Raw genomic sequence first — 22,543 nt, 5'->3', positions numbered from 1 at the left:
CCCCCTCGGATTTAACAGGGAATAGCCACCACCTCTTTGACTTGAGTCTCCAAGGGCTGTGCTGGTAGCTTGGGCCTGTGCTCAGGTGTGGCTGCAAAGCTGCAGAAGCAAGGCATCGATACTTGTGGCCACTCTGTGCACAGGCTGGCGGTGCTGGGTCACGCTGTGCCTGCTGCTCTGGCTAGCCAAGAGCTGCTGCTGAGAACGCCTGCATTGTCTATTTGCTGGGCTGTCTGCTCCAGGACTGTGCAAGTGGCTTTTCCTGCCAGCCCACCCTCAAACTGAGTCAGGGTCTGATTTCAGCACTGCTCCTGCTGGCAGCACTGGGACGGGTGCCCTACAGCCCTGCAAATGAAAGGCAGGAGCTAGAAGTAGGAATGTAGGGCCAGGAGCTGGTCAGGAAAGACCCAGATTCATGGGGATCAATCATAAGAGAATGAACGTCAACAGCACATTGAAGAAATTCCTCTTTGCCCATCTTGTGTAGCTGGACTGATGTTCTTTGTCAAATAACTACCCAGCACAGCAGTCCCTCTCTCTACATGATGAAAGAGCTATCAGGAGGCAGGTCTGTATGTTAGAGTTGTGACAGCTTGGTCAGGCACAGACGGTATAAAGAGATGAAAATTGATGCCTGCATACTGTAACGATACACCACCGTTCTGCAGCTGAGGATCTAGCATAATACCCAGGTTGGATATCTGAATAGTAAATGCAGGCAAATCTTCCTCTTTGCCTGAGATGGTCTGCCCCACTGTGTGCTGTGTTCCCATGCTTTCACAGCACAAAGCTTTTACTAGGATGTCACTAGGAACACCTACCTGATTAAACAACAGAAGTTTGAAAAGTAGCTGTATTCCTGCCATGCTTCTCTAAGTTTGTGGATATTTTTGCTAATATTTTGGTTTGGAGAAAAAAAAAAAGTCTGTGGTGGTGATCTTGGACTGATACTATAAAATGTGGGAACTAGATCACTTACCAGTCCTCACGTGGATCTTGCTTACTACAAAAGCTCCCAAAGCCACCCTTCCCTCACCTCTAGTTCCACTGTACACTCAGTACAGCTTGGCAGTACAGGATGGCATATTATGTATGCACACACTGTCATACAGTTCTACAGAGCCTACATCATGTATGCCAAGTTACAAGACTTCTTTTTTTTGCATAGCTTTTGCTCAGTACACCAAATGTTATCTCAAGCAGTGAATGTTTACTACTGCCATGTGACTTTATAAAAATGAGAAAGTTCCCAGAAAATAAAATCATTTTTATAGTTAAGTCAACCTTTTTTAAAAATTACCTGAAAAACAGTCTTTTTCCCTAAACAAACCAAGTAAGAAAAGTAGGATGTATGTTCATTTCTTTGTTCAGTAGAGCCACACTGAATATGCCCTGTCCAGAGGCGAGGGAATGTGATCCTGCTTCAACCTGAGATTTACATAATTCTTGTTTTCGCCAAGTGTGGGCAGGTGCTTTCTCACTGATTGTTTGCATTTCCATCTCACTTTGGGTAGGAGTTCTGGCTGCTGGCCAGCTGTCTGTGGTTCCAGGCTGTTCGGGTGAGTTTGCAGATCTGGGGAAAGGCTAAAAACATTGCTGATGAAATCCAAGTAGTAACAAAACACAGTCAGAAGCACTGGGATTAAGAGCAGGTAAGACCCTGAGATGCAGAAGCAGTGGTAAGTGGGCTATTTCATGACTTTATCTAATGAGGTCTTGTTTGACTGCTTCACTCAGCGGCCCACCCCACTTTTTTGCTGGTTTTCCACAACAGGCATATCTCCTGGAGCAGGAATCAGTGTTTGGCACTCTCCCCTTTCACATCACACCACCTCAGCTGCTGGGCTGCACGGTGAGACTTTTGGGAGCAAGCATTCCTACTCCATAGCAAGGATCACCTGTGATCTGTGATACCAGGGTAGTAGTCCAGAGATACTGCTGGCAGCCCCTCGTTGTGAAAGCAGGCATTTCTTGGTAGTGTCTGTTAAGAAAAAGTTACCTCCAAATATTATTCTGATTGTTTTCTTAGGAATAATGACTAATTTGTGGTGCCTGAACAGCCTTCACTCAGGCAAGGTGCTTGTTGAATTGAATGGGTGCTTTATATGGGTATTTCCTGGGGGGGGGGAGGCTGACCTTACTTGTGTTACCCCAGTGTGAAATAAGAGGATCTAGCCTTCCAGCGCTGTCTGTTGGGGGCCAACCCAAGCAGCCATTGTGCCTTTTGGTCACAGCAGTCCTGATGACTTACCCACCACTACCTCATTTAGTTCCTGCCCTGTAGCAGCCAAGAATTAGTCATGAGTTAGCATATGTGAAGCAGCATTTGCCCCCCAGCAAATATAACTAGAGTCTTGTAAGGTTTTGTGTCTGTCAGTTTCCATTTTTTATGAATATTTATATGAATATTTTGAATATTTTTATGAATATATATATTATATATATTCATATATATACACATATATATACATATATATACATATACATATATATACATATATATATTTTATATATATATATTTTATGAATATTTATATCATTATGAATATGATCCTGAAAGGCTGATATGCTTTCCCTACTTTCTTTTCCTGTTGTTTTAGGTTAGAACAACTATGCATCTTTGACACAGTGTCACGGAAACCTTTTTCAGAAGGTGAGGATATAAGGGATGGAGGGGACCCTCAAAATAAAAAAAAAAGGATGTGAGAAAACATTACTGGTGCATTTTACAATAAATGCCTTAATATGTTATCAGTGAAACCATTTGCTTTCAGATAAACAACTTTCTCAACAGTAAAACTAGAACTTTTAGGACGGAAAGCTGAGATGGGAATTAGATGAGAGGAACATAATTTGCTGAAAACACTCTATCACAGCTGTGTATCTGAACCTAAAACCTCATACATGCTGTTATAATGACACTAACCTTATTATTCTACATCAAGATAACAGTGATTTGATTACTAGTAACTTTTGCCTACCTGCTTTTGTGGAGGCATATATTTTTGGGAAGGTACTGCATCTCTCTAACTGCAAGAATCCCCAGAACAGCACTGACAGTGTTTTGTGCTCGTGTGGCAAGAAACCTGTGTGGGGGCAGTGACAGCAATCAGTTGTGAAGCTGCGAGCAGGACTTTGTGGTGAGCAACATAAGGCTTAGACAACAGTGGGGTCATCAGCTCAGAGCTTCAAACTGTAGTGATGCCCTGCTATGTAGCTGCACACAAATGCTGCATGTACAGCTGCAGAACAGGCTTCTGCAAATACTATGGCTATACTATGGCTATAAGCTGAACAACTGAGAGAAGGAGGAGGAAAGAAAAAGAAAGCAGCCAGGATTTGGTTAGATGCATAACACCCATCTGTAACCTGGAATCTGTCAAGGGTCCTATACAAAACTTGTTTTCTGTACCCTGGCTACTGCAGGTCTCTTCTGCATGACAGTGGGGCTGCACTGTCCTGTTGTGTGCCTAGGCAGGAACTGAAGTGATTAGGGAAACCTACAATTTGATCTTGGGGCAGGTGTGCCGATGTGGGTGTGGAATCTGGAAAAAGCCCCAGAGAACAAGAGCCATGGAGGGCAGCTTGCAGGCAGATGTGGTTTTTTGGGTTAGACCCAGTTTCTGGCCACTACAGAGATCTGACAAAAGATGAATATCTCAAAGGTAGTAAGTAGAACAAATTGTCTGGCACAAACAATACTTTATTTCTTTGTGTCCCTCATGAAAAAAGTGGCTACTGCATTTAAATAATGCACTGACATAACGTGCACTGGCAAGTGTAGGTGTTTTAATTTCACAGATGCTCTCTCACTGCTCAAGCAGTGCTGTGGTGGAGGGAGGCTGCCCTCATACAGCAGGTGCAATATGAAAAAAATGCTTGCTGGGCAGCTCCAAGGATCTGTACCTCACATCACACCTGTGAGCAATATGACTTGCTGCCCTTAGTCCTGATACATGCTGCTGCACATCCGCAGCCAGGACTGCAGTTTGTCTCAAGCTTCTTGGACGTCTTCAGAAAGGCAGGTCCCTGCTCTTCTTATTTCTGTGTCTTGAGGCACACGTTGCATGTCATTTAACACATTACTTTTATAAAAGTATGACCATTATGTTTGGAATAGCGTTGTATACAGAGTGCAAGTGAGCTGGAGGTAAGCCAGCTGGATCGCGTGTTACTCTGCATGTAAAGTGTTAGTGGAGTGCAGCGTGTCTCACACCATGCATCAGCAGGCACGCAGTGGAGGTGGCAGTTGGTATGTGTGTCACCTTTGTGCTGGAGTGGTACGGGATGCTGAGGGGCTAGGTGCCCATGTTCATCGCCTTGGGCAGTGCTGAGGCTCTCCAGAGCTACTCAGCGAGGGATCTCCTCAAAAGATCATTAAAAAGTTGTGTGCAATAATAATGTCAACTCCTAAGTAAATAACACATGGCATAAAAAGCTAGATGGGCATTTATGGTGCTTTCTCTGGATTTATGCTTTAGCATAGAACCATTTTGCAGCAAAACCTAGAGCAAGAGCATCTATGCTTGTGTTGCCTGCCTAGTAATGACAGAAGAGAATTTGTTAGGGTTCTAGGCAGCAACAGTAAGATGTGCTTACAGGCAGGAGAAAGTAGACTGCAGCCCATGTTGTCTTCACGTGCTATAGGAGTTCAGGCATGGCTACACAAAATGGACAAAGAAAATGCACTCTGACAGGGGAGTATCTCGTAAAAATGCACAGGGAATGATAATGATGTCTTCTTTGCAGCATGCAAAGAGGCAGAGACTAAGAAATCACTTATCATTCAACATGTTGCCAGTTATTATGATTGTACAGGACAGACACCCTCTGTGACATCAGGAATTGGTCATGGTTGATGGCTGAATAAAGAAGAAAGTAAATCTCTGACAAGTCTGCCTTCACTTACCTGCTGGGTCACTCAGGAGTGCTGTTCATCAGGCCAAGTGTTAAAATGATGTTTTGTGAGCTTGTTGGGAAGTCATGGCGAGATCTGGATTTTGCATAACTGCGATTCTTACCAGGCAATATTATTTCAGTAAACTAGAATCTTGTACTCAAATGCATATTGTCATGACTGCTGAGGTTTCAGTGGCTGATGTAGTTGTACACAGCTACTTCATTACCAGAAATTAATTTGTCTTGCAACGACCTTTAGGAACTTTTGATTTCAGCTCTTCTGTCCTCAATAGGAGCTGACTTCTCTTATTACTCCTTCAGAGCTCTGAAGCCACAAAGACAGCTGAGCACTATCTGATGTTCTCCATCATGAGGCACTGTCTGTAGTCTGATAAAAACGATGATGTGTCTTCTTGGAGTGTAATTAAGATAACTACCAATATAACCTAAATGGATTGCTATTAGCTCGAAAAGGCGGTAATTGATTTTTTGCAACCAGTCAGAATGTAGCTCTCTCTCTTTTTATGCCTTCCAAAGCTGTCATAGTGACACCAATAGTCATCAGTCATACTGATAGAATTTATATCACGTACAACATATATAAAATCAGCAGAGCGTATTATCATACAATAAATGCTTTCTGTTAATGAGATAAACCACTTACAGAAGAGTATCAGTGGAATACCATGCTTCTGTGCCAGGTCTTCTAACTGTTCCCCAATAGGTGGCTGCTGTACTGCTTGTTCACTCTGCAGACTGCATTAATCTCTTAACAAGCACTCCTGAGTGACAAACCTCACCTTTTGTCAATTGCCTTAATAGCAATTAATTCAATTGACAAGTAACAATTAAATAGCAATTAAGTCAATTGACAATTGCTTTTTGTCTGATCTAGCACACCTTAATGACATTTTGCACTTCTTGCACTGCAAAAGATTATTTAAATAATCTTAATTGAGTTACTGATGTCACTAGAGACTCTTACTTTCCACTTTTTCTATTTTTTTTTGCTTTGCACAACTCTCCTTGAAGTCTGCTTGGAAGGAACTCATTGTTCTAGCACTCATGTGCTCCAGTTGTTTGATAAAAAAGAAAAAGCTCTGTGTTGCATAAAGATACAAATTAGACTGAAATACATAAACATTATCAAAAACTTGATTTCTCTTCTGATTCCTGTTTATATTACACTGGTGTGTGGTACGTATACCTTGTATACCTTTTACATATACATGAATAAAATGGCAGGTGAAGATACCTATTCCCATTTAATGTTTATTATGAAAGTGATTGTAACAAATTTTTTATTACATGCTTCATTTTGAGCTTTGACATACAAAACAAAGCTATTAATATACAGAGGCAAAAGGAAATGTATTTTCTTATAAGGTACATTTACAACAACATTTTCTACTATGAATCTGACAGTAGTGTTAAAATATTGGTAAAGCTTAGATCACTGTATTTTAGTTTCTAAGTATCAAATTTTGTACAGTTATTCACTGTCTTTACTCTAAACTACCACGGTACACTTCATACGGGAATAGCTGTTTGTACATAATTTACATTGATAATAAAGCTTAGAAGTCCCAGCAGCATCTACAAGGGCTTAGTTCAAAATGTCACTCATGACCAGTGATTTAGACATAGCAAATTGGTACAGAAATCATTATTACGCATCCAGGTATTTTTCCTCAAAATCTAGTCTACCAGAAATTCCTGCTTAATACATGATGGATGCGATCATAGTGAGCTTAATGTAGGTAAAAATCCCATAGATCTCACTGACAATTTTGCCTAAAAAATGCTCATGATCTCCTCCAGTATGTTATTTTATCACTTCCACTGCTACCTATGAGCACAGAGATACCATACCTTTCCTTGTCTTTATGCTATATTTGGTGATAATCGTTTGAATTCCCTTTTATTTCTGAATTTTGTGTTGTTTCTTACCCTAGTAAGAACTAGCACTAACTTTAAAATACATATTCTTTATATGATGTGAAAATGGTAAGTACTTCAGAATGACACTTGATAGTCAGTTCTGTGAAAATTAGCAGGTTAAGTTGCCCCAGAAAATTCTTTCTATTATGCCAGTGAGACTGCAGAAATAAGAAGAGCAGTAGTCTGGAAGGATGTATCTGTCTACTGACCACATGCCAGTGCACTATAAGTACCTTTTAAATCATCTGTTAAGTATCTGCTGCTGTCAATGCAAATTAGCGGCCTTTCTAAGGTATAAAACATAGAAAACAATATTTACAAAATAATTTTAATTAAAAAAGTAATAAAAACAAACTAAAAAAGATATTTTCACAATCATTAAAATAAAGTTTAATTAAGCAAAGCCACTTCTTTTCCTAGATATTTAGAAATTCAGCTAAAGTTGAATTGCAGTTGTTTGTAGATCTTTAAACTTATCTCACCTTTCTGAATACAGATGGTTTAAATTATTACATCTAAAGGTACTTCTGTACATTTTACTCTTGTATATTACATATTACTTTTATAGATTAAAAAGTTTAGTGATGAAACAGAATAAATAAATGAAATAACAAACTGGAATTGTATATATTCAGATACTTTGATAACTATTTTTTTTTTACTTTAAGAGTTTATTTCCCACTTTGTTTCTATTCAGATGAAAAGTGTTAGAATAAAACACAAGACTTCTCTCTGAATTCAAGTCTGATACCAAGGAATAAGTTTATATTACCTTACAGAGATTTATTTCCCTTCTTCCATAAATTCTTAAGGGAGACATTTTTTTTTTCTTCATTGCAAGTGCTTACAACAGTCTCTCATACTAGAAAACTATTTTATTAATGTCTTAAAGTATTGAGAGTCTATAGAACCTCTCCAGTTACTACCATTCCTGTCAAAGAGTGGTTTTAAAATATAGAAAAAAATGCAACTACTTGGAATCATGACACAGGTACACATAACAGCATGTTGCTCATTCCCATCATGCAGAAAAGGGGAAACCCAGACTCCTGAGGTGGCTGAGGAATTTGCCACTGAATTCAGTTATGGAAGATTTCACTGCAACTTCATTTTTTTAAGAGCACTCAAAGGTATTTAGAGTCCAGACACGGGTGCTGCCACAGACCAGAATCATACCACTGCTTCTGCTCTTGAAGATTAGAACATGTTATCTACAAGATTAAAACTGGGTTGTTTGTACATAAGACTGATCTGAGAAATTTGAAATTGTTGGACACTTACAAAGGGGAACGGGGTGAGGTTTGACTTTCTTCTTTGAATGTTTAATGCACATAAGCATGTTTTTGTTCATGGGGCATCATCTGTTCATTCTGCATATAGACAGAGGTCTACAGATGAGCTGTTCTCTTTAAAAAACATCTGACAAATCAAAATGCAGACTGAGAGCTCTGCAACCAAACCTATCTTTACTTACATTGGTCTAAAACAACATTAAGGTAAAATTAGCTTACTAGAGTAAGCTTACTTAAAGCTAACGTGAGGCTGATGTATAGGAAGGATTGGTCTAAATCTTCAGTATGTCTAACACACTGTGATTTCACTTTATTGTATGGGGGAGGCACAATAAGGAAATAATTTTCTTTTGAAAAGTCAGTCATCAGGTAAAAATCTAATACATGATGGAAATCTAATACACGATGGAATACATTCCAGAAGGCATGGCAGGAAAATGGGCTGAAAGAAGACTTCAGTGGCTTTAAACCCAGTTTCAGGGACCTAAATCTTCAGGCAGTATAAATCTTACTGTTGCAGGCAAGATGTAGGCAGCAATCTCCTACTGAGCACAGAATCCCAGTGCTCCCTGTACTCAAGTGACACACACAAGCGCCTTGCTTACAGCAATCACTAACAAGCACTTTCACGGCATGACTTAGGACTTGATTAGCGACATCTGACTGTTGCAATCTCCTGGATTGCAGCAGGTGTGCAGGCTGTTATTTGGTGGCACATGAGAATGTTTAGGGATGATTCACCACCACCTTGCTAAAAATAAGTGCAGTATTTAAAGCAGGAGGAGAGATTTAAAATGTTAAGTGCTACAGGTGCAGCTTTTAAGGATATAGGCATTTGCAAATTGAAAATAAAAAGCTTGGCTTGTTTGTGATGTGGAATTGGGTGATCACCAATGGACACCCCTTCAGCCTTCCCAGAGTAATACAAATGTGTTGTTGAACCTATCCTGGACACAATGTGAAATTCTGCAACAATAGATAGAGGGAGGTATTTATTGAATATGCTTAAATGCACTATTTCACATCCAGGGTAAAAGCCAAAAATTTCTGCCATATGTCAATTCATTTCATGAAGCTAGTTTTCTTAAAGAAGGCAGTATTTCACCTTGTATGTTTTCTGATTTCTAAATTTATCTAAATCTTTTCCATAGAAAATGACATTCCTTGTTGTTATGCTGTTATAATATAGTAACAATATGCTCTCTAACTTCTTACGGTAAAAACACCCTATGCTATGTTAACAAATGAAGAGCTCAGCTCACCTTCTCTTTGGTGAATACCAATTTCTGTAACTCTAAATCTAGTATGAAAAATCCTTATATCCTTCTGAAACTGTTAAGATATCCTTGGATAAGGTTTGTCAAACCATTTTTTACTTTCAGAGCTCATGTAAAAATTATGTGCTGTCATAAAAATCAGCTGAAATTGGTTCAGAAGATCCTATATACCACTTGCCATTATTTTTTTCATGAGAAATTTGCATATTCAGTGGCATTTCTATGCTAAGCTGCATGCAGTGGCTTGTGAAACTCCTATGTATTCAGAAGCATTTAACTGTATAATTTTGAAGACTAAATTAATTCTTTCACTGTTCTCAGCAACACAAATTCTGCATTTGCTACAGAAGTCACTGAGTGCTCTGTCCTGACTGTGGAGTCCATGCCCTCATGTGGCTCCAGGGAGCATGGGCTAACACACATATCTGAAGTTGTCTGTCAGAATGAATTACACAAAACATTGTTTTTGTCTAATGTGGTTGTAATTGAGGATGAGTTGTACCAGAACAAAACAAGGCTAGTTCTTTCTATATTCACCTCTCACAGCTGTACCGAGGTCCCAGTAACAGTGGCCACAACCAGGACAAGCCTGTGTTGTAGTTGCTATGTGGCACTGGACTTCTCATGCAGCTAAGAACATGGAAAACGTTACAGTGCTGCCAGTGGTTTATGGACCTTTCAGGGCAGTTACTTTCAGCCCTGATCTAAAGAGAAAGCTTAACAGCCTTTAAAACATAATTTGTATGGAGCTGTTACGTTTGGAAGCAAGGGTTAATACATAAATATATAGAGATTAAAGGCAAAGCTCTTCGAAGACTGCAGATCCACAAGTGAAAAAACTGAGTTGCTAGACTAAGTTGAAACCATTTAGGCACAGAAAAGAAAAAAAAATCTTCTTCAACAGAAAAGGAAAGAAGGCAAGCAAAAATACAAGATGGCCAAGTAGAAAAAATCAACAAAATATTTAAGGTATCTTAGAAATGGCATATTCAACCAGTTGTAGCCAACAGAAAACAACTTTGTAAACTTAAACAGCACTTGCTCGAAGACAAAAGTTAACCATAACAACACTTAATGTATGTCTTTGAGAGAATCCAAGGGTAATTTAAATGACAGGGTAGAGATAAAAAAAAACACAACAGTTATAATAGTCTTTTTCTGAAAGGATGTTGGCATGATAGTTAATTTATGCATGTCATAAACTTGTAGGATCAGAAAAGAAAACGATACAAAAGAGGAAGGGACTTGAAAATAAAGAGGCTACTCTCCCACTGAAATTAGCCTCTGTGTCAGGAAACAGGAGGAAACAGGATTTATCATCGTCTTAGCCCCCAGGCACCTGTCACTCTGTGAGGAAGGCCTGACCACAAGGCTAATGCTATCTTGCAGACTGTACAGTCCGCATGTTTGCCGAGGACTGTGGCTGCAAATTTGTGATAAAAGGGAGCGCTGGGTCTCTGATGCCTGCAGGGCCTGACCTCCAACTCATCTAACTGGGGTTCAAAACTTCGTCCCCTCACTGCCCCCTTGGAGCTTGGGCCCACGGCAGAGGTATGTTCCAGCATTTCTGAGCTGGCAGATCTGACAACATTTCCTCCTTAGTAAGCTCCTCGCAAGTATGCTGTCCTCAGGGGTAACTCTGCTCGTCTGGGTGTGAGGGGTGCCCAAGAAAGAGGTAATAACTGACCCTTTACTGCACAGCAGTTGCATCTAAACAGATGTTAATTTTCTTGGAATAATACATTAAAAGAGAATGCCCCAAAGTAAACCATTATCCTGTGTTATAAAACTCTAAAAGGCTTCAGTTTGGTGTTAACAGAAGTGACAAGCACTTGGAGAAGTCATTTAATCGTCTAAGCAAAGTTACAGATAGATACGAGTAAATAGTGTGTGTGGGAGTAAAGATTTAAGCATGAATAATATTTACAGTAACTAAAGATAACATTATTAATGTACCCACAAATAGAAGTATATATTTATATATTTATATATTGTACTTAATTAGATGCTCTATTAAGGGAAAGAAAAACAGAACGCTACTTTTGTTGCTGTTGTTCATTTCTCATCTATCCTATTTTAACTGCCTCCAAAGGGACCAACTGTTGTATAGAATTCATTAGCTCAATCCATTTCAACGCTATTGCAGACAGCTGGAAAACCTCTGAAAAAGTCTAGAAGAGTACAGACAAAAACGTTAGGATATGGGACTCAATCGTACTTAATTCATAAAACAAAATTAAACATGTTTCTTTTTTTTTTTTCTTTTTTTCTTCCCTTTTGATTTCTACTTGGACAGAGGTTCCACTAAGCCACAAATGAGAAATAATGAAATTTAGATTGTTTTGTTTTCTTCTAAAGATTCAAATATAAACTTCAAGTACAATTCAAAATCCAAGTATTATTTATACTACATACTCCTTTCTACAACAGAACTTACCGGCAGGTAGTTTAATCAGATTTGAATGGATGCCTTATTTGCTTTGCAGAAAATTACTTTTGAATGAAAAATAAAAAACTAGAAAGAATATTTTCTACATAATGTAGTTTTGAATGGAAAGTGAAGATACACTAGTGCAGACACAAATTTTATCTTCAACTTAGATGCACTCAGGGATCCACATTTTTTTTTGTAGTAAAAATTCCATTTAGAACATTGGCTTTTAATGATTATAAAACATTGTAGGTATTCTTCAATATACAACTGAAAATAAAGACTGCAAAAAAGAGCCTTCAAATTACCAAATGTTTCTACTACGGAGGAGAGACAATATTCAACAAGAATGCAAAATAACCCCAAACTGAATACCACTATTTGTACGGTCGTAGAAATCTGGAAACTTTTGATCGCAGTAGCTTTATAAATGATCTTGGAAACATCTCTTTTGACTCTTGTGCTGTGTACTTGAAATAGTTTTGTGGATGTGCCAGTACATCGAAGAGAGCTTTAATCAGCTTCTTGTCCTACGAGACAGCATATATATTAGATAAAAATACTGTTTGGATTTTTTTTCTGCACATCTTTTAAATTTAATGAACAACAATCTTTTTTTTTTTTTCTTTCTGCAAAACTTGACTCTGGGTAAAGCAATATAAGGAAACTACTTAATGTTGTGTGGAATTTTACACTGATGAATCTGTCTACTGTGCCTTTTTTTTTTTTTCCAGTTAGTGTTCCTGGAAGGTACGGAATTGAGCAGGTAGCAGCTGGGTTAACCACAAACCAGCTGTAGAAGATTGGCATTAGTACTACAAGCTACCTCTGGCTGCCCTTCCGGCCTCTTTAATGCTGTTGCTCAGGGCCTTCCCTCTATGAGGGTAAGAGAAAGCTGGTCTCCAGCAACATTTATCTCTTTGAAGACCTTCTCCTGCACTTTGGTAAAACGTTGATTCAGAGAATCAGCTGAGCCTCTCAGCACAGGAGTTGAAACCTGAGTGACCTCAAAACTCTAGTCAGTGAGTATTTGCAGGGTTGGAGCAGGGATGGCCAGGAGAGCTGGCTGTTAATCAGCTCCTCTCCTTCTAAACTACACATTTAGCAGGCTGAATTTGGCCTTCTGTTTCTTCCTTTTTTTTTAAAAAAAAAAGTTTTCGTTAACTAGTTGTTATAGGTGGCAGCCCAGCAGCCTTTCCCCACAATTCTCTCCAATTTGTTGCTTATATTTTTTGAAAATCATTTCATGGACAGCCTGCAATGCTACATTATGGCTGTACCTTGTGAAGGCAGGACAAAAGTTTAGGTAGATACATTTTTTAATGCACAGGAAATTCTAACTTAATGACTCATTTAAATGAATTTTAGACTGAGGCTGAAGAAGACTCTTCAAATAATAGGTTTTTTATTCTTGTTTGAGTAATTATTCTAACATACAATCATGTTAGCATATGTTTCATTTAGATCTTGATTCAGCAGAGGATGTAGATGAGCTCATCCCAGCTGAACTACTGATATTGTTACTACAAATACCAGCATAAACCTCAGAAGAGAGAGAATTTCATTTGGGGTCACATGTAGGCTTTAAATATTATGATCCTACCAGGGTAGTGAGAGCTATCTTGGGAAAGTATTTAGTAAAATGAATCCTTGGCTAGCCTCAACTAAAGCAGAATTTTTGTACCTTTAGAATTTCTTGATGATTTTCTGATGCATATAATCGTCCATCTCGAACAATATCTTCTATTAGTTGTTGGTAATCCTCTGAAAAATAAAGATCAGTGAGAGACTGTTTGTGACATCCTTTGGGAGGATAATAGCCAGACAAACACTGATTAACTAGACTTTCTCTTCAATGCAGAGCTGAGAAATTTAGTATCAAGTTCTTTATTCGGTGTCTCTCATCCTGCTGTAGTCCTACCTCACATTAGTCCTCACATTAAAATTTAAAATTCTGTACTGCTTTCGAACAGTAAGCTTGAATTACCTATATAAATATTAACTTACCCCAGAAAACTTCTCCCTCCAGATAATAATGCTTTATTATCTGTATTTTACAGATGAAGAAACAGCGTCACGTATAGAAAGTAACTGTCAAAGATTACTCATGAAGTCAGGGACACAGTAAGGAACTGTCCCTGTTTTCTGCCCTGAGAACAGCTCTCATTTTAATTCTTGAATCAATTCTAATCACCAGCTTAGTGCAGATTTTCCTACCATTCACAAAATTGCTTTGGTGTTTGGAAAAGAGATGGGCTAACAGCTGCCAGAGGTATCACAGAAAAGTCTTAGTTTTGTTAAAACAGAATCATCACAGAGTACAAAATATACAGTTTATTGTATATTTCTATATGAGAAGCAAGATTGTTTTAAAACATGTTGGATTTATGAATCCTTAGTGAAAGGATCCTTTTGCATCATTGTTTTTCTCTGTTGGACTTGTGATTTTATTAATTTATACTTTTCATGATTTTGTGGGTTACCAGTAGGGCTTGATGAAGGGGCTTCCTGAAATGCACAGAAATTCAGAGTATTCTTGTTATGCATATACTAAATGACCATTTAAAGGGAGTCTCTTTGAACTCAGTGGGAGAAGGATGAAGTTTATAAAGAATTCTGTGTAACTTGCCATCTGTCCTTCAAATATTAGGAAAATCACAAGTGTAAAATTAGGTATTATTTAAACCAGTTGTAAAGAGTTTGAAAGTAATGCACTGAAAACCTAAGTTACATTGATTTTTTTTTGTCATTTTTCGCTCCCTGTCATCAATGTAAGAGAGATTCTAAAGGACAATTTTCTGCAATTCAGATACAACAGAAAGATGGAAAACAATCCCACTCTCACCATCGTAAGTGACATAAGGGACTTGAAATCCTTTGCCACTGTTTCCTTCATTTGACTTGAACTGAATCCATAGCTTCCTTGATCTTGAAGTAAATGCAATAGGTCTCTCATAAGTCTGACATGTTTCATATGTAGTAATTGAAGTAGGAGAAGCTAGGAAAGATTAAATAAATAAATGTTCTCTATAAAATAACTTTTTTCACCCTTCCTGATCTTGATGTCAAAAATGTCAAATTGAAAAAACACTTTTTGGTTTACATATTCCCAAGAGCAGAAGTGTTTGTGATAGAAGGCACATACTTTTTGTCTGTCTATGAGAGGAAGGAGGTTTTTCCACAAAGGTAATGGAAATCCTTCCCCTCTGTCCCAAGACAAGATGCTTACGTAGACAGCAAGGTGCACCAGACTGTTTTTGATATTTGCAAAATTACTATCAATATTACTCATTCTGTGTACTGTTGGCCCCAGACAGACCAGAACAAGTCAGCTGCACCCCAGGCAGATGTGGTGACCAGCTCCTAACACTTCCAGTATGGGGAGTTAACCTGATAGTAACAAGCAATTACCGCCTGCAGAAGAATTAACGTGCCTATGCCCAGGCCTGTGTCGTGCTGCATGTGCAGCGTGGCCTTTGGGCCTGTACTGTGCTGCACAAACCCCATAGCTGCAGGATCACCTCAGCCAGCGCCTGGTAATAAGAGGAGCCTGCATGCAGCTCCGACTGGGCACTTGTGACAATGCCCCCTGCCTGTCCTTACCTTTATCTAGCAGTGCAGCAACAAGTTTTCATGAGAACATTGTTTTTGTTTGACAGTGGAAATTATGATAGAGTTGTTTCCTTGTAAGAAAATCCCATAATAGCTTGAATAGCCGAAAGGGGAAAATCTCTTCTGCACACAGGGTCTGCCCGGCATGCTGCGTGTGGATCAGAGGTCCACATGATGCTACACTGCCTACGGTTGCCACCATCTAAAGATTATCTATACTATTCTCTCTTTATAGTGCTAGTTCTAATTAATAGCATTTTAAGTAATATCTTACAGAGACTAAGTGCCTTTATCATAATGGACAAACACCTCCCGCTGCAAGACACCTGTCTGTAAATCTGCAAAGAAAATATCATTTATCTATACTGAAATAAAGCTGACAGTTTGGGAACCAGAAAGACCCTCATTTACTCATACTATAAGTAACAGATGGAGGGTGCAGGATGTCTTCAAATCATTACAAGTGTACCAGTATGCCCCTCTAAGCTGAAATGAATTACAAGCAAAAGAAAAAAATAGCTTCTTACCCAGTTCAGAAAGAAAATCCCACTCCATAGCCACAGGATAATTAGGGAAAATAACAAGCCTAACCTAAAACCTGAACTTGCTAAGGCTGACAACTTTCACCAATATTAGCAAAAAGAGACCTTTTCAACTGAATGGAATTTGGATAAGATCTTGGATGAATTCTGGAGTAAAGATTATACTAAACTGAGGTTAAACTTCACTATTTATCAAGAAGTCTTAAGGATGTAACTATTACAATGTCCAAAGACAAACAGTCTTTGCCAGACAGAAGATGGAAATTCTATTTTTCTTAAAGATTTGTAGAAATTTTGGAAGTGTTATTTCTGTCCAGGTACAGAAAAATACCAATATCCAACCAACTTATCCCATAAACACTACATCTACCTATAGTATTGCCCTGCAACATACCTGTACAGTGAGTGTTTTTAATGAGTTCCAGACTAGCGTGAATTAATTTTTAAAAGTTATTTCTTACTATACAAAAGAGGCAGAGTTAAGGTGATATAGCAAGGCTAACAGCTGAATAAACTCCACAACCCTGCTCACTTTTCATTCGTTTTGCCCATGTAACTTGGGCTGAACACATCCACAGCAGGCTGGAGGACTGTGCTCATGGCTTTTACCTGACCTGTGCAAACAGTTCCACAGAGCTGGAGCCTGCCTCAGCCCAATTCTGCCTGTGTGTGTGTAAGTGATGTGACTGGGTGGTGAGTGGGCTAGAGAGAGCCCTACTTTAACATAACCATACAGGGGAGAACATGCTATATTATACATACATAATATTGTGGTTGAGTCCATTCTTACAGTGCAAGTAAGTGGATCCAAGTGTAGCTCTGGAACTGCAATCAGTTTTTCAACATTAACATTAGCAGCTGATCTTCCATGAGCTGTGATAAATATTTGTAAGGGCTACTTTAACAATGCTAAACATCCAGTGATCACAAATCACAGCTCTGAAAAGCTCTGAAAAACTCTCATTTTCTAGCATTGATATTGTGGCACTGTTACTGGTTCTCAAGTGAAAGCCAAACTTTTCACTCATCTGCCTTGCTTTAGACACTGTTGGAACTACAATTCAGGATTAGAAGAACAACTAATTTGTTCTGCTACAATGTTTTGCTTTTTAAAAACTGCTCTAGACAGAAGTAATTTCCTCCCATCTGTAGTAAGCAGGTTTCTCTTTGTACTAATCTGATATATAGAGCTCTCAACACAAGCTCTCAAGGAGAAAAAAAGTCATGAAAATTGTTTTAGCAAGTGAAATATCCTGTTTTATCAAGTAAAATGTGCTGTTTTAAACAAAACTCCGTATAAACAATTGCCTTTCAGGTTTGGTGCATCTTGGAGATTTAACAATAGATCACCAAAAGCTGGATGCCTGCACTGGACTTCAGGAGAAATGCATCTCAATAGCGTCTTAACTTCAGAAGTAGTTGAATTAGCTTTGTAATCAAAGACAGAACACAATATCCACTCCACATAGAAGTGGGAAAACTTTGTATTTCTTGAAGGTGTCAGGTGTACCAAACCTATGTCACTACACAGACACAGCAATAACTGCAGCATATATATATACTCGCAAAGGATAACTAAGAGCATAATTTGTATAGATGATGGGAAATTTATCTTCTAATATAACACAGCACAGCTGTGTTGACTTCAAGAGTGGTGGTGATTTATCCCACATGATAATTGGGCCAGAGAGAAGCCCATTAATTGCTTTGTGATTCAGCCAAGACACTTGAATAATTAATACAACCGTGTTAACTGTTATTAGTACAGCATTCTGTTTTAACATGCTATGCCAGTTCATTCAACAGTCCTTTCAGAAACACTGGAAAGATGAAGCCAGTTATCCCTTCAAGACAAACTTTCCACTCATCTGTTTACAATAAATATTAACATAGCCCATATCTGGCAACTTACCACTTTTTCTCATTACTAAAACATCACCACATTCGTCTTCAATTGGAAGAAATATCTCAGGTACTACGATGAGTATTCTTCTCTTTGGGGGTGGATTTATATTCCAAATGCATTCAACATTAGCTGGGTAGTCTCCAGGATAGTTGGGTGATTCAATATAGCCAGTATAATCACCAAGTTCTCCTCCGCAGTGCTGGTCTGTGCAGAAACATAAATCAATATTTGCATTAACCGATTAGCTAATTTGAGGTGTTTTTCCAAATCTGTCAAGAGCAAGTCTAAACTCCTCCCAGTGGCTTTAGAAATGGATACATTCTTCAGCTGCCTCTTTGTGTTTAGCGTAGAAAGCCTTTAACGGAATGCTCAATCTGCAGGACTGCTTCAACTGATTCACAAAACCTTAACCTCCAGTGTGTAAAACGATTTAACTCTTCACTTAGACTGCTTTGACATTTGATTAAGAAGCCAATGCAGGTAAGTAAACATTATCCCATTGTGGAGGTACAGTTGTTACGACTGAGACCATGCTGACATGCAGGTTTTCTGGCTGAACTTCACATGCTTTTTAACCTGATTTAGCTGAATGAGCATGAAGATTCTAATAGGTAACCTTGATTACAGATTTACCTTGCTTTATTTTAGATTAAACCAGTTACTAAAGAATCCCATTTGGCAGATCAGTTTTGCATTCTGAGCTTTCAAAATTCCTATTGAATTTGCCACAGAAGTGTGATTCACCAAGTTACTTAAGCTTGACCTCTCCAGACCTACACATCTACATAAAACTAAATAAATGTTTAAATATTTTGCTTACTCCAAGCCTCAAAAATTCTGCAATGTCAGAAGCTGGCTTGAAAACAGAAAATATCTAAGCCAGCAAAGTGACTGTGGATGTGTTTGCTTTTCTGGAAATTATCAAATTTCTTCAAATTTCTTCTTATTATCTAATTTTTTATCAAATTACATTAGAAGTGACAAAGAGCTTCATAGGTATACAGCACATAATCCAAATAAAAACTTACGGTAGCCTTGCATATGAATATTTAATTTAGGTGACATTACCTAATTATCATATTGAGCTTCTCTTAAATTAGCATGGTAGGCATGAAAATAAAATGCTTGCCTAGAAGAATCAGTCATTCACAAAAGATCAAATAAAATTGCACTGGAAACCTTGGAGATACTTAAAATGATAATTGAAGATAGAAGGCTGAGTACTGCAAAAAAGCCTAAGAGAAGATTTCACTGTCATGAGCGATTATCTGGCATTTACAAAAGTATGCATGACTGTATCTCCTATTATTTTATAATGATTAGTAGCAGTTACTCTGATAGAAGACATTGTGCTCTACAGAGTCACAGAGGAATACACATAACTGCAAAACTTATGGGACCTGGGAATCTGAAAGTTCAATAGTTATAACTCACAGAGGGCACGCTACAAAATTATATTAATGCTAAAACAATTATATGTGTCAAGTGATACGTTTCCAGGTTTTGTTCTCATTGCTTTCACAATTTTTACTGTTCCAAATGGCAGTAGGTGTATGCTCTCTGAGAAACATAAAATTGGAGTCCAGACTGACAGATGGAACCTTCAAGCTGCTGTTCAGATCCACAGAAATGCGTCACCTCACAACTAATACATATGCAACTTACTTTTGCAGTGTGTAACGTTAGTGGAGCCATCAAAATCTGTACTTGTATTCCCAGGGCAGGTGATGCAGTAATTTTGGCCAAACTCGGGCTGGTATGTTCCTACAGGGCATCGGATACATCTGTGTGTTGTGGAGTTGTAGTAGTGTCCAGGAGAACAATGAACTGCAAGGTATGAGATATATTATTTTCAGAAAGTAACAATCTTCAGTGCAGAGACAGCTTCCTTCTACCCTGGATATACTGCATGATCCCATACTGAAATATACTTACTAGGCCATAAAAGGCAAAAAAGACATCAGCTCACTCTATTTACAATTACAAAGGACCTTCTAACTAGAATCCTGTTCTGAAGACTACAGCTAAATCCTCATGAACTAGTAACACATGCTACATATGTCTCTCACTGTATTTAATACAGTGGTTTCTAATGAGTATATAACAAATGGAAGCTGATACATATTGCCTCAATGACAAAAATGTCTTTCACAATAGTAAGAGAGAAGTTTCCATTATGTATGTTTGCCAAGATCAGCATGTAATTCAAGTAACTAAGCCAGAGGACATTTATGCAGATTCCTTCTTCACTATTTGCACTGGAGGCCGTCATCATTGGGCACACATGTTGCACACTTACAGTTTGTGCCCAGCATATTAGTAAAGAACTCTCAACTTCATATAATTTCTGTAGTGTTTAGTTTTTCTAATTTGGTAAATAAAAATAGGCAACATGTGAAGACCAAAGCATTCTCTGATGCAAGTTGATTTCTTGCCATGCAGTGATGCTGATTTACTTTCCAGTTGCAGTGCTGATGCAATATGTGCCTGTGGTAAATTCCAAAGAATACCATAAAGCCTGCTCAGTCTCCACAATCTCAGGAGATCATGCCTAAATTTACAGATTTCCTGAGCATTTAATTTAATCACACAGAGTGTTGCTACATGCAGTGACTATGTTTGTTTTGGAGACTTTCAAAGTCCCTTCATACAGAAACTTAGAAACAAAAGGGCAAGCAGCAGGAAAATGAATCATAGAAAGATTTGAAATTCACCTTTGGTTTCACAGTCTTGAAAGGAAGCAGCACCTTCATACTTGGTCACAAGCCCTCCACCACAAGGAAAGCAGAGGGTTCTTCCTGGTTCAGGCTGATATGTACCAAGAGGACATATTCTACAAGGTTTAAAACCATCTGAAGAATAGTGTCCAGGAGAACACTGGCCTAGAAATTGAAAATGATCATCTGTATCAGTGAGACTACTTTTCTGCACAAGGTATAAATACAGCTCATAGTTAGCAATGCTTTCTTTTCCCTAAAAATGTACCATCAAGACAGCTGCAGATCAAATTTTAATCTTACCTACTGAGTTTGTATTGCTCCTGTAATTGCTTCCTAAAAACAGGGCCAGGAAATAGAACTATTCTCTTAATAAACTCTTTGCTGTTTTTTTTCTTCTTTTTTTCTTTTCTTGTTGTTGTTGTTGTTTGTTTTATTATTATTATTTACTTATTGACAAGGGCTCTATTGAGATGTTGTTATAATACTTCGCACTTTCACAGACTCTCTCATCTGAGATTTCAAAGTGCTCTGTAGGAAAAAAATGAATCTTTGCATCATATCTATGAACCAAGTCATTGTTTTTTATATCTCTATTTTATAGATATGGAAATAGTACATCATGGCATTTGCCAAACTGGATGGGAACACTCTGGAAACTTGTCTGTGAGAATAGCTGACACCAGCAGCTTTTTAGTTAGCTGTGAAAACTAGTGTTTGTCAGAAGCTCTTCTGCAAGAAAATGGCAATTTATGAAAAGCAAGGCACTTTGTGGACGAGTCTACTGACAGCTACAAGGTAGTTTCAAAACTTGCTCTCCGGGCAATTTCTGATAGGCGTTTGTTTGGCTTGGTTCTTGCTAGCTTGAGTAGTTTACTCCTTGACAACATACGTGAGAATCAGTATGTCAAGTTTTTCAAGATGATGGCATTAGTACATATCTTTACACCACCCCAGCCTAGGAGATTAGCACATTGAGATGTGTTAGGTGTTCCCTGAGGTTGCCTAATGATGATACTTTGTAATTTAACTTCCCTAAAAACTGAACAGTGGACAGAAACAACTGACTTGAAAACCAGAAGGTTTTGAGAGCCCTGGGTGGGATTGGGGTCTCTTACCAACCCTGACACTGGGAAATGTTGAGGACCTCCAGTATCTTGGGTAATCAGTGCTCAGGATGAACAAGAACTCCTGAGCAAAAAAAGAGTTCAAGTTCTGTCCCTACAAAAGTCAAACTTATGTTCAATGGTGGGACCAGGATCTCTGGGATTTAGTTTCACTCCCATCCCAGCTGGCTTGGAATATGACTGTACAAGTTGGCTACTGACACAGACCTCTGAGACATGTTATAATATTGCTAATTTGAAGGCAATTCTGCTATTGTTTTTGTAGCAAAACCGATCGACCTGGTCTAGTCCAAGTGGTCACTGGACTTTCACATGAAGACAGTTAATGAAGAATGGATACGGATCTGGATTTTAGTGACTTCAGTGTGAAAATTAAGAACTTGTGAAATGTGGTTTACAGACATCCTTTTAAAGAGAAGGTGTTTAATACTGCTAAAATACCTGCTGCTTTCAGCACTAATATGTCTCAGTCCTTACCTGGAAATGTATAAAGAAATGAGCTAAGTTGTTTCCTTCATGCCTTTTGTATTGAAATTGCCTACAAAATGTATCTGATTTGTTTTCCCTGAAAAATGACCCAAATGAACAGCTTCCTAATTGAGTTTTGCGCTTCTATCTACCCAGATCACATGTCACTTAGGTATCAAACCATCTTTTTCACTTGCAGCTACAACAGGGTTCTATTACAGCCACTTAAAGTCTCTTAAATGCTTGTATGTGCTTCACCTGTACAGAAGAGGATTTCAGTCATAGCCTATTTGTTACTACAAAGGCTTTACTGCTCCAGAAGAGACAAGAA

At 38.3% G+C, this 22,543-nt stretch overlaps 1 protein-coding gene and 1 long non-coding RNA gene across 17 annotated transcripts in view; one reads left to right on the top strand and one right to left on the bottom strand.

Moving 5' to 3' along the window:
• The first annotated feature begins 10 nt into the window (after positions 1-10).
• LOC310892358 lies at positions 11-21,380 on the top strand. Of its 2 annotated transcripts, XR_014578062.1 has the most exons (4): positions 11-1,652; positions 1,775-1,852; positions 2,601-2,653; positions 21,222-21,380. It is a non-coding gene; the product is annotated as an uncharacterized lncRNA (long non-coding RNA). The 2 variants fall into 2 exon arrangements; XR_014578063.1 differs by having other exon boundaries at positions 11-1,852.
• Positions 6,164-22,543, bottom strand: part of SCUBE1 (signal peptide, CUB domain and EGF like domain containing 1) — a 243,929-nt gene continuing 227,549 nt past the window's right edge. For 13 of the 15 annotated variants that reach the window (XM_083820003.1, XM_083820015.1, XM_083820004.1 and 10 more), the window contains 6 exons: positions 20,615-20,782; positions 19,566-19,727; positions 17,907-18,104; positions 14,686-14,838; positions 13,525-13,604; positions 11,646-12,370 (listed from right to left, as the gene is read on the bottom strand). In XM_083820003.1, the coding sequence (XP_083676129.1) occupies positions 12,218-12,370; positions 13,525-13,604; positions 14,686-14,838; positions 17,907-18,104; positions 19,566-19,727; positions 20,615-20,782 (914 nt within the window). In that variant the 3' untranslated portion in view covers positions 11,646-12,217. Of the gene's footprint in view, positions 11,581-11,645; positions 12,371-13,524; positions 13,605-14,685; positions 14,839-17,906; positions 18,105-19,565; positions 19,728-20,614; positions 20,783-22,543 lie in introns of those variants that run through there. The other 2 variants (XR_014578059.1, XM_083820009.1) reach the window with 2 other exon arrangements.

This window comes from Anser anser (assembly GCF_964211835.1).
Source record: "Anser anser genome assembly, chromosome: 1".
In the NCBI taxonomy this organism is placed as follows: domain Eukaryota; kingdom Metazoa; phylum Chordata; class Aves; order Anseriformes; family Anatidae; genus Anser; species Anser anser.
This window is presented reverse-complemented; position numbering and strand designations above follow the sequence as displayed.